Source organism: Phalacrocorax carbo, chromosome 22 (genome assembly GCF_963921805.1).
Source record: "Phalacrocorax carbo chromosome 22, bPhaCar2.1, whole genome shotgun sequence".
Lineage (NCBI taxonomy): Eukaryota > Metazoa > Chordata > Aves > Suliformes > Phalacrocoracidae > Phalacrocorax > Phalacrocorax carbo.
In genome coordinates this window covers 6,489,031-6,510,128 of record NC_087534.1, presented here as the reverse complement: position 1 = coordinate 6,510,128, position 21,098 = coordinate 6,489,031, and the positions used below count along the sequence as shown (strand labels likewise).

Below are 21,098 nucleotides of genomic sequence, written 5' to 3'. Positions count from 1 at the left end.
ACTTTATTTCATCTTGTGAAATACCCTTGTTTTTATGACTTTGCAGGAGGGCTCACAAATGGGAGTGGCCGTTACATCTCTGCTGCTCCTGGAGCTGAAGCCAAGTACCGCAGCGCAAGCAGTGCCTCCAGCCTCTTCAGCCCCAGCAGTACGCTCTTCCCTTCATCTCGCTTGCGCTATGGGATGTCTGACGTTATGCCCTCTGGCCGAAGCAGGCTGCTTGAAGACTTTCGCAATAACCGGTACCCTAATTTACAGCTGAGGGAGATTGCTGGTCACATCATGGAGTTCTCCCAGGATCAGCATGGATCCAGGTGGGATTAAAAACCTTGCGCTGTGGGAAGCTTTTGGGACAGCTGCTCTTTGAGTTAGCGTTGTTTGCAATTTGCATCATGTCCTGAAGCAGAGAGGCAGAACAGGGAAAAGGAGGTGTGAAAAGCCAAGTAGTGTAACGGTTCTGACCCTTCTTTTTTAAAAGATTGAGTACAAATGGTGATAGCAGGAGTCCCCTCTCTAAAGAGGAGCTTGCTTGCTTCGTAACTTGCTTTGCTGGTCCTGCTGGCTTAGCTTAACTCATTTTAAAGAGCCGCCAGGTTGCCAGACCTCGCTGTACCGTTCTGTTGAGATCTGCTTTGCTTGGAACGAGGAGATTTTTGGGGTACCGACAATGGCATGTGGCTGTGACCACCCGAGGTTTCAGATAGCTGGGTAGGACAACTGTGTGTTAAAGGTTTGTGTTTTGTAAGAGCTCAGTGCGTGATGCTTTTGAACAGGTTTGTATTAACAAATGCATTGCAGGCATATATGCCAGTGGCATCACACCAGCCCTATTTTTCAGGTTTATTCAGCTGAAACTGGAGCGTGCTACCCCAGCAGAACGTCAGCTGGTGTTCAACGAGATCCTCCAGGCAGCTTATCAGTTGATGGTCGATGTATTTGGAAATTACGTCATCCAGAAGTTCTTTGAAGTAAGTCTGCATTACCCCACAAGTCTTCCTTGAATGCGTGCTGTCCTGAGATATTGGATGAGCTTGTAGAAACCCTGCTGTTTGGCTAAAATGGTAGATATCTGTCAACACTGATGTCATCTCCTTCCCACAGGCTGCTGCATCATTTCTGTTGGGGTGACTGAGGTGTGGGACTCATAAAGATTCATCTGAAAAGTAACACTTTGCTTTGAGATGCAAAAGGTGCAGGAATAAATAGCAGCATATCCAGGAGGTGTAGGTCCTACAAGACTTCTCAGGGATGCTGTACTGAGCTGTCAGTGCTCACATATTTAGGAACAAAAGAAACTTTTCCAGTGAACAGCATCCACTGGAAGGAAAGTGTTGTGTTTTTATACCAGGAGGTTGGGCAGACGCCCATCTCTTCTCCTTGAAACTGGACTCTTCCTTCTCCATCAAGCCTCGGTGGTTCTTTTGCCCGGTAACTTCATAGCCACCCTGTCAAGGGTTGGTGAACCGGCACGTGTCACCCTGGTGGCTCCAGCACCTTTGGCTCTAGAGTTTTTCACAGGTGTCAGGCATGTCTGACAGACACAGGACAGACGCCTGGCTTGCGCGTGTCTGCACCCACTGAGGGGTGGTTGGTATTTTCTTTCTTTTCAGTAGGCACGGTGTTTCTTGTTTAACACTTCGGTGTGATGGCGTGGGAGGGCTTCAGTGCAGCTTGGCCACGTGAGGGTTTTGTGCTTGTAGTGATTGCTTTTCATCTTCCCAGTTTGGCAGCCTGGAACAGAAGTTGGCCTTGGCAGAACGTATCCGTGGGCACGTTCTGTCCCTGGCTCTGCAGATGTACGGCTGTAGGGTGATCCAGAAGGCCCTTGAGTTTATTCCCCCAGACCAGCAGGTAATTGTAAGTTTCAATTTTAACTTTCTTCTTGATGTTTAACGTTCCTTGCCCTTTGGTGACCTGAGCTGCGACCTTCTGTTCTTCTTGTGGCTGGTGTGCTTTTGGTTTGGTTTATGGCACGTTTGTTACATTTTATGTGCATGATCCGTTTGTGACACTGTTCTTGGGTGTCGTTATCTCCTTGTTCCACTTAACTGGTGATGGTGTTCGTTCTCTGTTAATTCCCTGAAATGAGATTATGTATGTAGGGGAAACGGAGAATGACAGTAAATTAGAAGGTACTTTTAAATCCCTTGAAGGAAGCAGTGCCAGAGTTTTGCCTTTAATATTTGCCGAGATATCACTGCTTTGATATGTGGGTCAATATTCCGCTTTCCTGTGGTGAGATGTACGAGGAGCTCATAGTTCCTGTCGAGCCAGGCCTGACATTGGAGAGATGTGGATGATAGCCAGAGTCCTACTCAGAGCTCATTAATAAAGGAATTCCTCTAGGGTTTTATGAACGGTGAATGAAGATGAAAAATATGCTAGGCAAGCTAGCTAATAAAGGTGTTAGGAATTGTAATGCAAGAATCTCAGTGTAGGTTATTGAATTGGGAAAACCAAAGCAGGCTTTAGGAATGCACGTTCCCTTTAAGTCAGGCCTGGGCTAAGCTGCTGACACCTGTGAGGAGGGCGGTGAGTGGCGGCCCAAACTTTGGCACTTCTGGTCTGAGGATTTACTAGTTCTCTTCTCCCAGAACGGTGCTTCTGAGAACACTGCACTCCTGAATGCCCGGTTTTGTATCAGCCGCAAAACTGAACTCGTCCAATTCTGTAGCGTCACTAAATTCCCCAAAACTGTCATTCTCTGTTTTCCGATTGTGAATCTGTTAGCCTGCATGTGTGTTACTTTAGTCATATCTAAACCTTATCTTCTTGGGTTCCTTGATTATCGTACAATATTACCTTGCCTGTGTAAATTGCTAGCAAGTTCTTGTCCCAGTGCTGACCCCGTTTCAGTGACATATGAAGCTGATACCTGAAAAGTGTGTGAAGTTTGGGCATTTTAGATTTCTTTCTCTTTCAGGGGAGCAGAGGAGGGAATGGGGGATGCACGGGAAAGCTATGTATCAGTAAAATTCCTTAGATTTGGATACTTGACTTGTAAGAGGACACTCATGTTTAATGAAATGAGTGCTGCATCTTCATTTCGTGATAGTATTTTGCTTGGTAGTTTCTGTAGCACAGCAGGCTTCATCTCGTCACTTGGCTGCCACAAAACTTCCCGTCTGAAACACATCAGTGCATCCTTCATACCTTTCATGTTCTTTACTGCTTTCAGCAGTGAAAACTTTGCATTTATCAGCCGTGAATCCTGGTGGTGCTTTCTGTTTGTCTTTCTCTCCTCCTAATAGAATGAGATGGTACGGGAGTTGGATGGCCATGTCCTCAAGTGCGTGAAAGACCAGAATGGTAATCATGTGGTGCAGAAGTGTATTGAGTGTGTGCAGCCTCAGTCCCTGCAGTTTATCATTGATGCGTTTAAGGGACAGGTAAGTCCTTAACCAAGATACTGACTCTCATTCTTTGTGTTCTTTTATGTTGCTCTGAATAGCATGATAGTGTCTGTAACTTGTTCAAATATTTTGAATTTTAAATTTTAGCAAGCATCAGGTGAAAGCATTAGGGAGCCTAGAAAACTCTGGTCGTGTCTCTGTTAGCGTTTTTGTGCAGGTATATCACAGTAAAGCATCCTTGCAAAAACCTGTTTTCCTGGAACATCACGTGTTTTTTGACTGATGGAGGGGAAAACAAGGCTCTTGCCAATCATTCTTCATAGTAAAGGTGGTGAGCAGGGGTTTGTGATGGCTATAGTAAACTTTCATTATGATCCTCTCTGTGAGGATGGCTGAGAGGACTGCTTTTTCCCAAGGGTCTTGGACCAGGGCAAAAACATGAGTTTCATCTAGAGAAGGGCAGTTACTTGTGCTTCATTCTCCCAGTTTTTTCTTGGTATCCTCTCCTGAATTGACGTCCTGGATATTAATTGTGTAGCTGGCTTCATTCTGCCCGTAGTCAGCTTGTCGTCCATTACAGAAGCACTGGTTTGGGCGTTTCCAACTTCAACTTAATTGGCTTTGGAGGGGGACTTTGAAGTATTGAGGGTTTGCCACAGGGATGCGAGAATGGCCTGGGGTTATTGTGGCAGGAACCAGGCTTTATTAGTTTGGCTGCTCCTGGAACAGCTGTGAAAGTGGGGACTTGCTTGGCTATGTCAAAACAAGCAGGATTCTTGCTCAGCAGACTTACTGGTTTGAGTTTAGCTTTGGACCTTCCACTAGGGAGTGAGGCAAGGCAGAAGTACCTCTGGGAACTTGGTTGATGGCACTGACCAGCCATCCCAGTTTCACCTGAACATTCATACAAAAGATTAAACTTCCTGCCTCAAGACTTTGTGCAGTTGATTGCACTTCAAGTCCTGTTTTCCTGCACAGTTTACTCAACAGTTATTAAAAAAATCTGTAGACTGTCAATTTAACTGCTGTGCTTGGAGTTGCTACGTTTGCTAATTTTAAGCAACCAAATAGGACTTCGTGCTTTAGACAGAAAACTGTGTAGCAATAAAAAAGTGTGTCATGTTCATACCAACAGATTTGGTAATCCGTTAGAAATGAGAAAGAAGGTTCTTTGTTGTCACTTCTCCTAAGCGCAGTTAAGGCTTTTAAACAAATCCAAATAGTTGAGGAAAATCCTTTGCTGAGCATTTTTAACCTTTCGGGTTCATGCCATTTCTTACATAGCTTAAAATGCATAGATGGCAAACAGTATGCTGGATTTATTCTTCTGAAACAGTGTTTTAATACAGCTTCTAATAATGCTTGGCTGCCCCAGTGTTCTTTTTATTAATCAAGAGGCTTTACCATTTGTTTTCCTCTTCCATGAATGGGGAAGCTGAAGCCCAGGTAGGGTTGTGATGTGCCTGCGATCACCCAGTTAGTCCTGTGGCAGTGGGGAACGGATGTTTCCAGTTCCAGTTCACGTGATCTGGAGCTGCCGTGCTGCAGGCTGGCATTACCTACCACGCCCTTGGAAAAACCACCATGTGTTCATTTAATGGCAAAAGGTTTCTGGGATTAACAAAGACTAACAGATGTGTTGCTGCCTGTGCTTGCCTGTCCTTGCTGAACGCAGGTTTTTGCGTTGTCTACACATCCATATGGCTGTCGCGTGATCCAGAGGATCCTCGAGCACTGTCTTCCTGAGCAGACCCTTCCCATCTTGGAGGAACTTCACCAACACACCGAGCAGCTTGTTCAGGTCAGTGTGGGAAGGGGAAACATGGGTGCTTGAGGAGATGTTTCTCTGTTACTGCTTTGTACTAGGACAGCTCCTGGCAGCCAGTTTGGGACTGCAGCTGTATCCCGAGGAGGAATGGGAAGGAACGTGGCAGATAAGAAATGCATCGCCACTAATTGTTTTGGCTATGTGCAAATATCCACTAGGTATCAGAGTTGTAGTTCCTTTCCATTTTGAAAAGGATCTTGAGTGGGTGTGTGTCCTAGTGCTTTACTCCAGAAGTTAGAGTGCAAGTAAGATCTTAAGGGAGTTGATGCAAAGAGCTGATTGCTTCCAGGAAAAGAAAACGCCAAGTAACTGGGGTGCTTAAAACGTTTTGGTTTAATGTGCACCCCCTTCCTGGCTGCCTTTCCTCTTCCTTGCAGTCCTTCTGAGAACTTGTTTCTCTAGGATTCTGGTGTTGGGGCACGATGGATGTTACCAGCAAACGAACCCTGTCTTGTACGCTCATGTGTTTAGCACATGGAGAGTGGGAAGAGGTTGGGCACGGAGGTGAGGCATCAGGTCATGCCTCTGGTATTGTGAATGGGGAAAATACGTGTCTTGTGATCTGAATATAAGCACGTTCAGAATATGAATATGCCTAAGGACCATCTCTCGTAGCTAGAACCATGGTGCAGCCCTCCAGTACGTGTGATTTGGTATGTTTGAACCTGGAGACAGCAAAGAAACTTGAAGTAAGCGGAGTACTGACATTTCATGTTCAGAGAAATTGTTTTGAGTGTTATAACTGGTACAAAGATGTAGTATTTTACCTCCTGGTAAAACTCTAGAATGCATGTTTTTGTAGAAGTACGAAGTATTTACATGACTTATACAGTAAATATTTTAATTAGTGTTTAGTTCAAGCTTGTAAGTCTTAATGCACACTGGGAACTAGTTTGACATTAATGGTTCCTGTCCACCTTTTGTCACACGCTTCTGCTGTCTCTCAAACAGGATCAGTATGGGAACTATGTTATCCAGCATGTACTAGAACATGGTCGGCCTGAGGATAAGAGCAAGATTGTAGCAGAAATTAGAGGCAACGTGCTCGTGTTGAGTCAACATAAATTTGCTAGGTATGAATTCGTTCCTTAAAGTCTCCACGCCCTGTGGGAGCATGGACACGTGCTAGAGTTGAAGAGTTAGGGGTGGGGTGTAGGTAGGTGGAAGGAGGTGAAAATAACTTTTTGCTCAACAACAGAGCGCTCTTTATAACTACTCGTAAATCAGGACGAGTGACCAGCAAGGTAAGTTTTACTTGTAATGAAGGAGGATGAAACTGTGGAAGAGTAGCTCCATCCCAAGTTCCTGAACTTGACCGAGAGTTTTTGTGTGTTGTGTTTTTTTTGTTTGTTTGTTTTTTCATGTTTTTTAAGTGGTCGCTGTCCCTTGGATAATAATATGCCATAAGAGCATTTCACTGCCTCTGGGATGCTGTGTCAAGCCACAAGGGAGTTTGGGAAATCACTGTAGCAACAGTTCCTTTTCATCCCACTTCTCACAGAAGAATCTGTGCCTTTTATATGCTAAGCCTTGTGATCGTTTTTGAGACACGCGTAGTGATATCCTCTTAGGGAAGCCGCAGCAGTCCGAGGTTGTTAGCCCAGATGCTACAGAGCTACGCAGGGGTAGAAGCAAAATCCAGGTGCCAGAGTGGATATCAAGACAAAGCAATACTTCCCCCATCTGTCACTGCCGTGTGTGTGTGTGTGTGTGTGTGTGTGTGTGTGTGTTCCAGTCACCTGAACATGAAGGCTGAGCTCTTCAAAGGCTCAATATTCTCACCTTGTTATTATTAGTAACATAGTGCTTTGATAGTTACGGACACAAGGGGAGTCTAACATTAACAAGAATTTAGAAAAAGTGTGGTCTTAATGCTGTTGTTTCAGATTCTTTCTCCCTGACTTGCCGTGCTCTTGTTTCTTTTTCCCTAAACTTCTTTCCAGATGGAGCGTTAATTAGCGTAGGATGTCCCCTGAGCTGAGCACTAGTTGTGGCAAACCGCTTGGTGATTTCATGACTCAGGCAGGAGCGCAGAAGATAAGACTAGCGAAACTCTCCGTCCCCTTTCATATATCCTATTTAACTTGGCTCTCTGGAGAGCAGAGATTAGTCATCTAATATATTCAGGAATTTTGGAAGTTTTTCTGCCTTTGCCAAGATCTTTCATTCCTGAATAAGCATTTCCCTGTTGTTCTAACCTTGGACCTCCGTTCCCGTCGAGCTCCAATACTGAGAAAACCAAACAAAGAACAACTCGTCCGCTTCTCTAGTGGGCACGCTATGAGAACAGGCGCAGGTCTCAAACACAGCATCGTTGTAGAGCTGCACGTTTGGGTGAAATAAAACCTGAACTGATCCTTTACCCAAATTCCCACTCAAATCCAAAGTTCCTTGGGCCGCTCTTCTGTTTGACATGGCTGAACAACTGTGCCAGCATGTAAGTCTCTCCCAAATGGTTTTCCCATGCTAGAAGCGTAAGAGTTCTCCTTGGGGTTGAATGAAAAGCCCAGTAGAGATGTTGCACGCTCACAGATTGTCCTTCTTTTATTGTTACAGCAACGTGGTGGAGAAATGCGTTACTCACGCCTCCCGTACGGAGCGTGCCATGTTGATCGATGAGGTGTGCACTATGAACGACGGCCCTCACAGTGCCTTATACACCATGATGAAAGATCAGTACGCCAACTACGTGGTACAGAAGATGATCGATGTGGCAGAACCAGCTCAGCGGAAGATTGTCATGCACAAGGTAAGCAACTACCGTCGATTGATAAGGACGTAAGGCTTGTCACTGCCACACTGGTTGCGGAGAGAAAATAAGGCTGAGATGATTGCTTTTGACATTAGAATTTCCCAGCGATGAAGGTATTTCAAAGTTGCGGATTTCAGTAGTAGCTGAAATATGAAAATGTGAAATAATGAGATGCCATTTGGACTTTAAACTAGCTGTTCGCTTCTAGCAATCTCTTCTGACCTAGTAACCTAGTTCTGTGCTCGTGGCGTAGCAAAGCTGCTAAAAGCCGCCAAGGCTTAACTGCAGCAGCGCCGTCGGGTTGGCGCCTTGCGAGGGACCCGCTGAAGGTCTGGCGATGACGACACACTTGCCCTCACTGAGAACAGTGTTCGCTGATGAGAGCGGTTCTATGCGCTCAGTGGAGCCGAGCCAGACCTCGGCGCACCTGAAGCCCGAGCACGGACCTGCGGGTTGCGTTTCCGAGGGCAGCCGGCGCTGCCTTGTCGCGTCATGGCCCTGCCCTGCAGCCCAGATCAGGACAGTCGGGTTGGCTGGTAGCGCTGACGGGGCGCGTGTTGCTGTAGCGTCTCAGCCTGGAGCCGTTAATCAAATCCTCTATTTCTCAGTTTTGAACGCGGTTTTGACGAGAGGCTTCCATGGTTTAGCATTATGCTGCGGTGTTTGAATGCGTAACAGTTTCAGGACTTCATTTGTCAAAAATGAAGACATTTTGGAATTAAATATGCATTGCTGTCAGTCCTACCTCCCAAGGCTATAAGCCTGCCGCCCAAGAGCAGGAAGCTCTAAAGATCAGGTGATGTCTTCATTTACCTGCTTTTAAAGGTCACATTTGCAGGTCTTGATAATTGTGATGAATGGAAAAATTTATGCTTTAAAATGTGTAGTGGAACTGAGATTATTTTCTTCAGACACATGTTTTAGGGTCTGTTACTTTGTGAAAAATAGCAGCTACGGCCAGACCTCTTATTAGAAATAAAATACTGACTAACGCTGGCTTGGAAAACCCCATATATATTGATTTTTAAGAGGAACTGAAGTGTGTCAGGTATTCAAATCACAACAAAATCAAGTGTATGTAAGAATCCTTGAGTAAAATGGACTGAGTGATTTTTCTGTTGTTAAAAAAAAAAAAAAAAAGAAGTGGGTATTATCTGTGTAAGGGAGCTGATTGTTAGCCGCACAAGGCAGTTGATCGGTGTATAAACAACGTACCTGAAGCTGAAATAATCTTCAGGGAGGTTAATTCTTAGGTTTATGAATCATTCAGAGTAGTTCTTTGAAACCAAAATCTGTATTAGTCCAAAAGAAATTATAAAGATAATTAAACAAAAATGTGTGGCAAGGGACATACGCAGTTTAACTGTAGCAGAATGACCTGTAGCTTTGCTTATATATATATATATATAAAGATAGATGATAATATACAGAGTGATTTTTACTGATGTGTTCTTTTTTCCTGTCAAAGTCTTTTGAATAAAATGCTAATTAGGTTATCAGTGTGGTTGTCAGAAATAGAACTGGGATGACAGCTAAATAGGGCTGACTGAATGTGAAGATTTCAGCTACATTATCAAGCTGAATGAAAGCCTGGGAAAAGTGAGTGTATCTACTGTTGCCTTTGGGTTGTGAAGATCGCTCTTGGTACAAACAAGTGGTTTGTGTTATTGTTAAAAACAGCACTTTTATTTAGAAAAACATAAAATATTGAAAAGTAATTTTAACAGTCAGTTCTATCAGTTAGAAAAAAAAGATGATTAACAAAGAACAAACTGTTGGACCTGGGGAGCTTTTCTTCTCCTAAACCTCCGAGCAGCTCTCAGACCTGGGAAATGGCACGTGGGGAGGGCCAAGGCGTCCATTTACGCTTGTTACAAGGGGGGTCCTTGAACTGAAATAGGAATTTGAGCGTTTGGGGCGCAGCTGCTGAGGTAGGCTGAGTTTGGGGTGGGTTTCCCATGGGCGTTCTCCAGTGGGTCCTGGCCCAGGCAGGTGACGGCCATGTACCTCCCCGAGGAGCAGGGAGGGCTGTAATCGCGCTCTGGTCATTTTCTCATCCTGTCTGCTCTTCCACCGTAGAGTAAAAAGTCCCTTATAATTGTGTTACTGAAGGAACTGTGGGATATTTCTCATCTAGTAACGAAAACGAGTTGCTCTTATGTCTCCTTCCTCTGAAACCGCCCAGGAGCACTTCAGCAGCACAGCGGCGCTCCTGCAGCACAACCAGCTTCCCTGGTTTGGGTGCTCTGGCAGCAGAGGCGGTTTTACTCTGGCTACGGTCGTTACAGTGGCCTGGAAAGTGACTTCTACTGTGAAATGGTGTGAGCAGGTGAAACTTGCTTCCACAGACCTCTTCTCTGCTTAAATTAAATGTTTGAATCGTCAGGTTCAGAAATGAAACTGCTGTTCAGCCCAGGAGCGCTGCATGCCTCTCCCAGTAGCTCTTCCAAATCGACTGCTGAAATTCATAGCGGCAGCTTTCAGGCTTTTAGCAGTTTTTCGAAGGTCAGCCTGTGGCCTGGAAGGAGGCAGAAGGCCCTGCTCACATTCAGCAAAACCCACTAGACCCTTCGGATGCCTTTTCTGCCTTGGTGTGTTTGTCCCCGGGCTGGGGGCAGAGTGTCAGGGGAAGCTCGAGCACTCAGCGGGTCGCGTCTTTCCAGCCTCCTCTCTTGGGACAGAGCCTTGTGTTCACCCACGTGCTCGGATCCCACTGGCTTCCAGTAATACGGCTCAGGATGATGCCACTTGCTTGACCAGAAGTTCCTCTTAAAAATAACATCAGTGGGTTATGGAAAATTAACTTGATTCCCAGTAATTTGAGGTGATCACAGCAAACTCAGTATTTCAGGCATTTTTGTGGTCTCCTGCCGGCGGCCGGCGCTCTGACCCTCCGGGACCCGGCGCTCGCTCGCCATTGCCGTGGCCGTAACTCGGGTTCCTAAGCTTCACTCCTCCTTCTTTTATCTCCTAGATCCGGCCTCACATCGCTACCCTGCGTAAATACACCTACGGCAAACACATTTTGGCCAAGCTGGAGAAATACTACATGAAGAACGGGGTGGACCTGGGGCCCATTTGTGGGCCGCCGAACGGTATCATTTGAGGCAGCGAACTGGGGAGGAGCTCACTGGCCGTCGGGCATCTACAACCAGCAACCGCCAATATTCCAGTTAGAACATGTTTTATGGTTGCTAAACTGCTAAAAAAAAGGAAAAAAAAAAAAAGCCTTTGTAAATTTCTTTAATTTTATTATGCATAACATGTACTAATTATTTTTTTTAATTAACTAATTGCCCTGCTGTTTTACTGGTGTATAGAATACTTGTACATAGGTATCAAATGTACATGGAAGGCCACATTTTTGTTCACTGTTGTATCTATATTCCAAATGTGGAAACTTTCAGGGTGGTTGGTTTGAAGAAAACAAACAAAAAAAACCCCGTTTTTAACTCATCTGCCTTGCAGGCAACTTTTTTGCAAATACCTGGGTGGTTGTTTTTTTTTTTTCTCATTTTAATCAAAAGTCAGCAAGAAGTTTGGATTTTAGTTAAATGGCACAAACGACGCATTTAACGTTGTTTATAAAGGACAAACTCAACTTGCTCGAGCTTTGTTTTTTTAAAAAAAAAAAAGGAATTAAGTTTGTGAAACTTTTTAGTAGCTTTTTTTTTTCTTTTGAGTCTAACATGCTAAAGGAGGTAGCTTAGCTGTCGTTTTGGGGGAGAAAACTTCACGCACCCAGAAGGTTTTTAAAGCGAGGGGTGGGGCCGGGTGTACTTGTTTACCGCCTACTCGGTTTGTTCTGTTGACATTGAGAGACACAATCTGATTATTTAGCATGAGGAGAAAAAAAAAAATCCAACTCGGCTTTGGTCTTGCTTCTATAAATATATAGTGTATACTTGGTGTAGACTTTACATATATAAAAATTTGTAGTATTTTCTTGTTTTGATGTCTGATCTGTATCTATAATGTACCCTAGTAGTGGAACATACTTCTGACTGTACAATTGTACATTTGTAAACCTCTGTAATGTAAATGTGGAGAAGTTTGAATCGACATAAACCCGTTTTTTGGTAAGAAAAAAGAATTAGCAAAACCTGTGCATTTCAGTGTATATTCACACCTTTTATGGTCGTAGCATATAGTGTTGTATATTGTAAATTGTAATTTCAACCAGAAGTAAATTTTTTCTTTTGAAGGAAATGTTCTCTTTATACAGCCTAGTTAATGTTTAAAAAAGAAAAATAAATGCTTGGTTTTATTTGTCACCTAGTTGAACAGTAGCGATCCTTTCTAAATGTTATACAAAAATGATTCAGTTCAAAATAGTGTTTTTTTGAATCTTAAAAGGTAATGTTTTGCTTATTTTGTGACAGTAAGAAACAAAAAGTGCAAAAGTACAGACCCCCCTAGTTTTCCTTACAATCAGAGTCCCTTTTCACCTTGTAAAGTGTGAATCACCTTCCCTTTTTGTACAGAAGATGAACTGTATTTTGCATTTTGTCTACTTGTAAGTGAATGTAACATACTGTCAATTTTCCTTGTTTGAATATAGAATTGTAACACTACACGGTGTACATTTACAGAGCCTTGTGTATATTTCCAATGAACTTTTTTGCAAGCACACTTGTAACCATATGTGTATAATTAACAAACCTGTGTATGCTTATGCCTGGGCGACTATTTTTTGTAACTCTTGTGTAGATTGTCTCTAAACAACGTGTGATCTTTATTTTGAAAAATACAGAACTTTGGAATCTGGCTTTGTGTTTACTTCGCACGCCCGCGATAGAGTGCCACCCCCACCGCTTTTTGCCCCTCTCTTGACGGAAGAGCAGCCCTCCCGTGTCGGCCGAGGGCGGCCGCGGCCGCTGGGCACCGGGGACACGCGGAAAACGAAGAGCAGAGCGAGCACGTGCCTACGGCTGCTTCCCACTGCTGCCATCCCTGCTCCCGCGGTCTGGGATTTGGGCTCTTTGGATCCCACCCCCCGCCTCTTTGAGCACATCTAAACCTCCTCGGAGCCCGTGCAAACTCGTAGCACCCACAGCCACCACCCTCTGGGCGGTAAGTTGGAGGTGAGAACCCACCACCTGTCTCTTGGTCGCTTTAAGCCCTGCAACCCCTGCAGCGAGGCGCAGGCAAGAGCTTGCCCTGGTACCTCTCCCCTTCTGCTCGTGGGTTCCTCTGCTACTTCCCTTGCTGCAGGCTGCGGTCGGTGTCCGCAGAGCTGAGGGTTGTGCACGAGCTGTTCATATTCTCCTCTTCTTCCTCGCTTCTTGGGGTGGGGGAGGAAAGGGGCCCGGAGGGGACTGGGGAGTGGCGCCCCAGCAGGGATGCCTCAGCAATGCTGAGTGCCACGATGTGCTCTGGCTCGTTGGGAACTGCTAGAAAAACGAGCAAACGCTGAGCTCCTGTTTGCATGGAGCCTTTCCCCTGTCCCCGGCTCTTCCGAAGAGGAAGCGCTCAGCTCGGAGCCCAGCACTGGGCGAGCAAAGTTAGGCCTGTCCTCGCCTGCATCGTGTCCCACCCCTGCTCCGAGTCGTCATCTGCTGCCCAGACCATGCTCCTGTGCAGCTTCCCAGCCTGCCCTGGCCTTTATTCCCCCAGTTCCCTGTCTCAGAGAAGCTCCAGCTCTGCGTTTCATCCCCTGGGTGACCCTTGCTTGGGGAGAAAATTGGCCTTTTAAGACCAGTTTTATTTCCTTTACCAAGCCTAAAGGACCATCCCTGTCCCTGTGGTGCAGTTCAGCGGCTGCTGGTTTTACAGGCCTTTTCCGAAAGCTATCATCAGAGTAATTTGGGAAATCCTGGTAAGTTTGAGCACTTGTGCAAATAGGGTGACCTGTGATAAATTGATGGAGGAGAAGGAACTTTCCATTTTACAGGAAATCAGGGGTTTTTGGCTCAGGGCATTAAAAGGGTTTGATTTTGGAGTATGTGTCAAATTACTGACCCTTCCCACGCTGCCATTTCCTTCTCCTCACCCCTCAACAAAAACCAATACCCCCATGACCCAGCCGAGGGTTTAATCAGTTTTCACACCCGTTGTTAAACTTAGCAGAGCTTGGGCGTTCCGACACCTTTTCTGCCCTGGGTTTGAAGCCAGCCTGTGCATTAAGCAACAGCCACGAGGGTTAGAGCAGCACTTGGGTCCTGGAGCTTTTGGGGCTCTTTAATGCTTCGTGTAACCCACGGTGTTCAAGCAGCTCGGTGAGGCGGCAGCGTGGCTGTGAGTTTGGGGCAGAATGTGGTGAAAGCAAGGGATATATATAATTTTTTTTAAGTTTAATGTAAATTAGTGTTGAGCAGCTAATTTAGGTTCAAGAGTGGGGTGAGAGTCAGCCCAGGCTCCATCTTCTGCTGGACACCGGTGGGTCTGGGATTAACCCTGGGCATCCTTCCCACCACAACAGCGGCAGCAAAGGAGTTTAGGAACTGGATCCATGGTTTTAGCTCTTCCCAGACCTGCAAACTCCTGCTCCATGCCTGACCCCGGGGGAAGGATCCAGCCAGCAGTGCCTGAGCATGGGCACGGCTGGGGCCCGGCCCGGGCAGCCGCCCCACGGCTGAGGGAGGGGGCACGATGGGGGCCTGCCGGGACGGACACGGCTGGGTCGCTCCGTGCGGACCCAGCTTTGGATATTCCAGAGCATGGAGCATGGCTGCCGGTGGCTGCTGGATGAGGGATGTGCAAGGACCCATCACGTCAGCCGGGACCCATCACATCAGCCAGGGTCCACCACGACACCCACCCCAAGTCCATCACATCAGTGATGAACCACCACATCAGCCAGGGTCCGTCACATCAGCCGGGGTCTGTCACGACACCCAGGCTCCATCACGACACCCGGGATCCGTCACGCTCCCCCCGCCCCGATGGCACAAGCTCTCCCGCTTCCAGCGGAGCCGCAGCGGGTGGAAAAAGACCCTGAGGCAGCCGGGCAGCGCCCCCCCCCAGCCCCCCCCCCCTCGCGTACAGACGCCCCTCTCGCCCCTCCACGCGTGGGGGCCGCCCCGCGGGTGGCAGCCCCTTGGTGGGGACCCCGGGCCGGCGGCCCCCGGTGCCGCCCCCCGCGGGCGCGTCGCGGCGGAGCTGCAGGGGCGGCGGCGGCCACGGCGGGGCGGTGCAGGCCCAGCTACGCGCCGCGGCCCGCTCGGGACCCTCCCCCGGGGAGCCCCTGCCCCGGGGAACCCCCCTGCCCCGGGGACCCACCCTGCCCCGGGGAGCCCCTGCCCCGGGGACCCACCCTCCCCCGGGGACCCCCTACCCTGGGGGAGCCCCTGCCCCGGGGAGCCTCCTCTGCCCCAGGGACCCCCGTCCCCTGCCCCGCGGACCCCCCCCCCAGTGACACTCTCCCTGCCCCAGGGACACACGCACACACACCCCGCCCCAGGGACTCCCCCTCCTCTGCCCCAGGAACCCCCCCTGCCCCAGGGACCCCTTTCCCTGCCCCAGGGACTCCCGCGCCCCCCCCACCCTCCAGGGACCCCCTCCCTGCCCCGGGGACTCTTCTCTGCCCCAGCGACCCCCTTCCTTTGCCCTGCGGACCCCTCTCCCTGCCCCAGAGACCCCCTGCCTGACCCAGGGACCCGGACCCATCCTGCTGCATTTTGGCATCACCCAGAGCTTTTCCCTGGGTTTTGTCCCCTGCCAGCTTCTCGCTGATGGTATTAATACACCTCTCTTTTTTAAAAAAAAAAAAATTATTAATTTGGACCCTGCTAATTGCAGTGCAATTAAAACAGAGAGAAGTGGCTCAGGTGGGGACCCTGAGGCAGAGCCCCTCCTCTGTGATATTTCACACCCCCAAAGAGGAGGGTTGCTCTGAGCTTCCCATCAGCCAGGGACCAGGGAAGATGCTCCACCATGGGACGTGTCCCATCTCTCCCTTTCCAGGGGCTGCATCTCAAATTTTAGCTGAATTTGGCTGATTTCCCCTCGTAACCCAGCAGTGCTGGGAGGGCAATGCCCCTTGTTCCAGGTAATCCCCCCTGCTCCTCCCTTGACCCCCTCCCAGTGTGTATTTTGCATTCAGATGAGGGTTTTTTAATGAGAATTTGAGTATATTTTTAGTCTTTTCACAGAAAGTATGTGAAAGCCATTAGGAGGAATTACACGTGTGTGAGAAACGACTCATATCCCATCCCGTCTGTTCCCTGCTCACCCACAGCTACGGCCTCCTGGGCCCATCGGGGTGACTGAACACCCAAATCCGGAGCGAAGTCACCCCAGGGTTACCTGGCAGCCACATGAAAGTCACTGTCATGACAGGGGACTGCCCCGTCCTCTGGTCCCACTGTTATCCCCTTATTTCTTGAAAGGGGAAACTGAGGCACGGTGCTGTGGGGCTGCTTGAGCTATTGGCCCAGGGCTGGGAGCGAGCCCTGGCTCTGCCCGGAGGATTTGCCCCTCCTGGTTGTACCCCCTAGGGGCAGCCCTGCGCCCAGCACCCATCCAGGGGTGACCGAGGGTCCCACGGTGGGGAGGCACAGAGGGTGGGGGTCCCACCCAGGAGGCAGATCCCAGGGCCCCCTTCTGCCTCTGGTTCCTGTCCCCTGTCCGCCCTGAGGTGACCCCATCTGCCGCAGGACCCTCCCATCTTTCCCTGGGCCCCCATCTGCCTGTTCATCCCTCCCCATACACCTGAGTCCCCCCCTCTACCCCTTCCCCCCCCACCCCAGCTGCGCCCGAGTCTCCCCATTGCCTCAGCACCACCCTGTCTGCTCTGGCTTCCCCCATCTGCCCCAGGATCCCTGCTCCACTGGCCCCAGCTCCCCCTCCATCTACCCCTGAGTCCCTGCAGTCTGTCCCAGGTCTCCCCCATACCTGTCTTTGGGTCCCCCCTTTGTCCCAGGTCCCCCCCGTCTGCCCCAGTCCTCCTCCCATCTATCCCTGGGTACGCCTCATCTGCTCCAGGTCCTTCCTCTATCGACCCTTGCTGCCCCCCCCCATCTACTACTGGATCCCCCCCAGTCTGCCCAGATCCCCCCTACATCTTCCCCAGGGTTCCCCCATCTGCTCCAGGCCCCTCATCTATGCTTGGGTCCCCCTCCCCATCCGCCCCAGGACTCCCCCCATCTCCTCCTGGATCCCCTCAGCTTGTCCAAGTCCCCTCCTTTACCTACCCCAGTGCATCCCATCTACCCCAGGATCCCCCCAGTTTTTCCCAGTTCCCCCCCTTCTACCCCAGGGACCTCCCAGTCTGTCCCAGTTTCCTCCATCTACTCCAGGGTCCCCCCAGTCTGTGCCAGTTCCCCCCCATCTGCACCAGGGTCCTCCCCATTTCCCCCAGGATCCCCCCACGTCTGCCCCGGGGTCCTGTGTCCCCCCCCACCGCGCTCCCCCCGGGCCGGGTCCGAGGCCCCCCCGGCGGCGGGGCCGTGCGGGGGCGGGGCGGTGGAGCCGGGGCGGGGGGGGGGTGGGGTGGGGAGGACCCCGGGACCGGGGAGGGGTGGGGGGAACGGGGACGGGACACGGAGCGGCGCTTCCTGCGGGGGGTGGGGGGGGGGCGCGGCGGGGAGGGCGGCGCGGCGGCGGCGGCCCGCACCCACACCCGCACCCACTCCCACGCCGCCTCCCGCGGGCGGCGGCAACAAAGGCCCTTCCCCGCCCCCGCCGCCGCCTCCCGCCGCCGCTGCAGCCGCCGCCGCCGCCCGCCGTCCTTGCGGCAGGAAGATGCCCGGGGAGGTGCCGCCGCCGGCGCCCCGGGGGCTGCGGAGCCTCGCCGCGCTGCTGCTGCTGCTGCTGCTGCTGCTGAGCGCCCGCACCGCGCGGGTGAGTGCGGCGGGGGGCGGCGTCCCGCGTGGGCCGGCACCGGGCGGGGGGCACCGGCACCGGGCACGGCCTGGCCCCGGGCGGGGGGGGGGGGTCTGGGGCCGGCATCGTGCGTGGAGGGCCCCGGGACCGGCAACGTGCGTGGACCGGCACCGGGCGGGGGGGAGCACAGGGACCGGCATCGTGCGTGGACCGGCACCGGGTGGGGTGGGGGGGCACCGGGACCGGCATCGTGCGTGGACCAGTACCGGGGAGAGGGGGACCGGGACCGGTACCGGCACCGGCACCGTGCGTGCGTGGGGAGTCTGGGACCGGCATCGGCATCGTGCGTGGAAAGGCAGCAGCCGTGGGGGGACCGGGACCGGGACCAGGACCGGCACTCTGCGGGGGTGTGTGTGTGTCTAGGACTGGCATCGTACGTGGACCGGTACCGCGCGTGGGGGGCTTGGGACCGGCACCGTGCACGGCCTGGCCCCGGGCACGGGGACCGGTACCGGGCTGGGGGGGGACAGACGGACGTGGGACCAGCCTCGGGCACGGACCGGTGCCAGGCTGGGGGGGGGCTGGGACCGGCATCGGCACCGTGCGGGGGGGACAAGAACCCTACTGGGAGGGGTGGCGGCAGCGGCAGCCTGCCGGGGAACGGGGCGGCACCCCCGCACCCGGCGTGGGGGTCCCGCAGCCGGGACCCTGCGGGGGACCAGTGGGGAGCGGCACCCTGCGCGGGTGGGGTCGGGCGGCACCTCGCTGGGGGGTCTCTAGAACTCCATCGACACCACACCCCCCCCTCCGCGGGTCGCACCCCGCTGGGGTGGGGGGCGGGCACCCAGCTCCCGAGGTGCTCCTGCACAGGCGCCCCCAAAGCCGCAGAATCCCGGCGGGCAGCGCAGGCAGGAGCCGGTGCCCCCCCCGGGGATGACCCCCTCCCCTGTGCCCCCACGCCCCCGCCCCCCGGGGTAGTGCTGGGGCAGGGGCTCAGCCCAGGGGTGCAGGCAGAGCTAGGCGGGTGGGGGGCAGGCGGGGTGCTGGGGCGTGGGGAGGGGGTTGCAGGCAGATGCCGTTTGAAGGTCGTCGGGAAACACGCCTTAAAAATAACCCTGGGCGGGGGGGGAGAGGGAGGAAAATCGTACTCCTGCACGCTCCCGCTTTCCCGTGGCAGAAGAAACTTGGGGGGTTTTGCCCTGTCCCTGCCCGCCCCCCCCCAGTCCCTGCCTGCCCCCCGGAATCTCTCTTGCACCTCCAGCCCTGCCCAGGCATTGCCCCTCTCTGCCCAGGCTCTTCCCAGGAGCTTTTCCCAACCCTTTTCCAGGAGGTTTTGCCAGCCGGCTCACGGGAGAGGATTTCAACGTCGGCAGAAGGAAGGGGTTATGTCCGGGTGTTCTCGCGGCTCTTCCGAAACAGCTTCTCCCCACTGCTGGGGCACGCTCAGGTTGGCAAACCCTCCACCGGAGCCACCCTGCCCTGCCTGCGCCCTGCCTGCGCCCTGCCCAGCGCTCGCTCCTCCACCAGCCCCTTACGGGAGCGTTTGGGGGACACTCCGCGGGGCGCTGGCTCTTGGGTGATGCTCTACGGGAAGGATCATCCTGCAACCAGGAGATGCTTTTCCCACGCAACCGGTTGTGCTCCAGGGCGTCAGGAGAAGCAGCTGCTCCAGGAGGGATAGGAGGAAGGCTGCCTCTTCCTCCTCTCTTAAAGAGGAGGAGAAGTCCCAGGGCCTGGCTGCTCCCCAGCACACGACCTGCTGCATCAGATAATTCTGCTGTGTAGGTGCCACGGGCCAACACCCCTATTTTTGCAGGGCAGTGGGTGTGTGTGGGGTGTTTGCCCAGCTTTCCCAGCAGCGGTCATTCCCCCTCCCAAAAGGCCAGACGCAGCTCCGGTGCTTCCGAGGAGGCTGCTGAGCAGTAATTGAGGAGACCATCAGGTGTGTGATTTACTCGTGTGAGCGGCGATAAATACCGTGGCTCCCGGCGATGCCGTGCGGCCGTGTGTGCGGTGTATCAAAGGGCAGTTTATTAAGCTGAATATTGCGCTTTGCCATTGATCCGGGGAAGCCCGAGCTGCGCCGGCAGCTCCCTACCATCGCTGGGTGCCCGTAGCAGTGAGAGGTACGTGTGTAGCCATGCTTGTGTCTCCAGCACCTGTGGCGGGCGTGGGGTCAGCTGTATGGGTGCTTGTTCCCACCACCACCACCCCAAATAAGCTTTTCCTCCTTCCCCATTTGGGGTCTTTCAGTTGCTGGCTGGTGGATGGCAATGCAGACGGTTGCTGGCATTTGCTGAAGATAATTAGGCAGGAAAGGTTACGAGCTTATTAAATGCCAGGGTAGGAGGTGATGGGATGCTGGGGTGCTCCCGGGGACTGTGGGGCAGGTCTGGGGCTGGGGGGAGGCAGCCCAAGGGAGGCAGGAGGCTGCTTCCCCCCGTGAGGGATGCTCCAGGGGACATCGGGCATCCTCACCTGGAGGGGACCGAGGTCTCTCCTCTCCCCTCCTCTTCGCCAAAGCTTTAGAATCTTTTGGTCTCATTGGACAAAGTCTCGGCTTCTCCCTGGGGTCACCGAGATGGGAAGCAGTGACTTGGCACAGCTCTGCTGCACCCCAGCCCACTGCTGTGATAATGGGATGGGGGGTGGATTTGGGGACCCCTGTCCCCCTGGTGCAGTGGTGCAGGCAACGGGGTAACGCTGTCTGCAAACCCTGCGCCAGGTCCTGGTCCCTGCCGGGGAGCCCTTCTCCGGAGCAGCACCCGGAGAATTAATTGATATTTGTGCTGCAGAGACCGGACAAATAACTCCAGCTCCCGCTGGCAGCGAGCCCGCGAGCTCCCCAGGGTGGGCCCAGCGCCGCGTCTTCCCGGCACAGGGACGTGGCACTGCTGGGGCGGTTGGGAGCCATAAGGAGTCTCCCGGGGCTCAGGGCTTCCCTTTGATCTCTTTGGTGGCTGTGATCCCTCTTGGCCCCGGGTTTGGGGAAGCTGGGATTGGTCCGTTTAACCCTTTGTGTGCCTCCGTGGGAGTGCTGAGGAGCAGGGGCTGCCTCTCCTGGTGAGACCCGATCCTGGCAGTGGGTTTTCCCAAGTGTCACGGACACGCAGGTCTGGTTTTGGCCAGGATTCCCCAGGGCTGTAGGGCGCAGGATCTCACCCTGTCTGTCCCTGCTGACCCCCATCTCCTGCCTCATCACTCTGCAGCTGTCTATGGACCACTCAGAGAGAGGACGTGGTCTGGACCTGTCTGGGAGCTCCAGGCAGCTCCATGTTGAGGAGCCCCCGCATCAACTGTACCCATGCCAGGGGTGAGTTCAAACCCTTATTAGACACCTGAGAATCCAAGAGCAGGCTGTTTTCTGCACAGCTGGGAGAGCTGGCGGCTTCCCACCCTG

At 52.2% G+C, this 21,098-nt stretch overlaps 2 protein-coding genes and 1 non-coding gene across 11 annotated transcripts in view; all 3 read left to right on the top strand.

Moving 5' to 3' along the window:
* The window catches only part of PUM1 (pumilio RNA binding family member 1), a 77,274-nt gene extending 64,574 nt beyond the window's left edge, over positions 1–12,700 (top strand). For 6 of the 9 annotated variants that reach the window (XM_064471402.1, XM_064471401.1, XM_064471404.1 and 3 more), the window contains 8 exons: positions 47–314; positions 839–968; positions 1,723–1,857; positions 3,252–3,389; positions 5,029–5,154; positions 6,133–6,254; positions 7,738–7,930; positions 10,908–12,700. In XM_064471402.1, coding sequence (XP_064327472.1) covers positions 47–314; positions 839–968; positions 1,723–1,857; positions 3,252–3,389; positions 5,029–5,154; positions 6,133–6,254; positions 7,738–7,930; positions 10,908–11,039 — 1,244 coding nt within the window. In that variant the 3' untranslated portion in view covers positions 11,040–12,700. The remainder of the gene's footprint in view (positions 1–46; positions 315–838; positions 969–1,722; positions 1,858–3,251; positions 3,390–5,028; positions 5,155–6,132; positions 6,255–7,737; positions 7,931–10,907) is intronic. The other 3 variants (XM_064471410.1, XM_064471403.1, XM_064471406.1) reach the window with 1 other exon arrangement.
* Positions 8,264–8,349, top strand: LOC135316841 (small nucleolar RNA SNORD103/SNORD85). The gene has a single exon (XR_010376066.1). It is a non-coding gene; the product is annotated as a small nucleolar RNA SNORD103/SNORD85 (small nucleolar RNA).
* A 4,773-nt stretch (positions 12,701–17,473) lies between the features above and the next one.
* Positions 17,474–21,098, top strand: part of SDC3 (syndecan 3) — a 57,337-nt gene continuing 53,712 nt past the window's right edge. Inside the window, exon 1 of the mRNA XM_064471565.1 lies at positions 17,474–17,716. Coding sequence (XP_064327635.1) covers positions 17,618–17,716 — 99 coding nt within the window. The 5' untranslated portion in view covers positions 17,474–17,617. The remainder of the gene's footprint in view (positions 17,717–21,098) is intronic.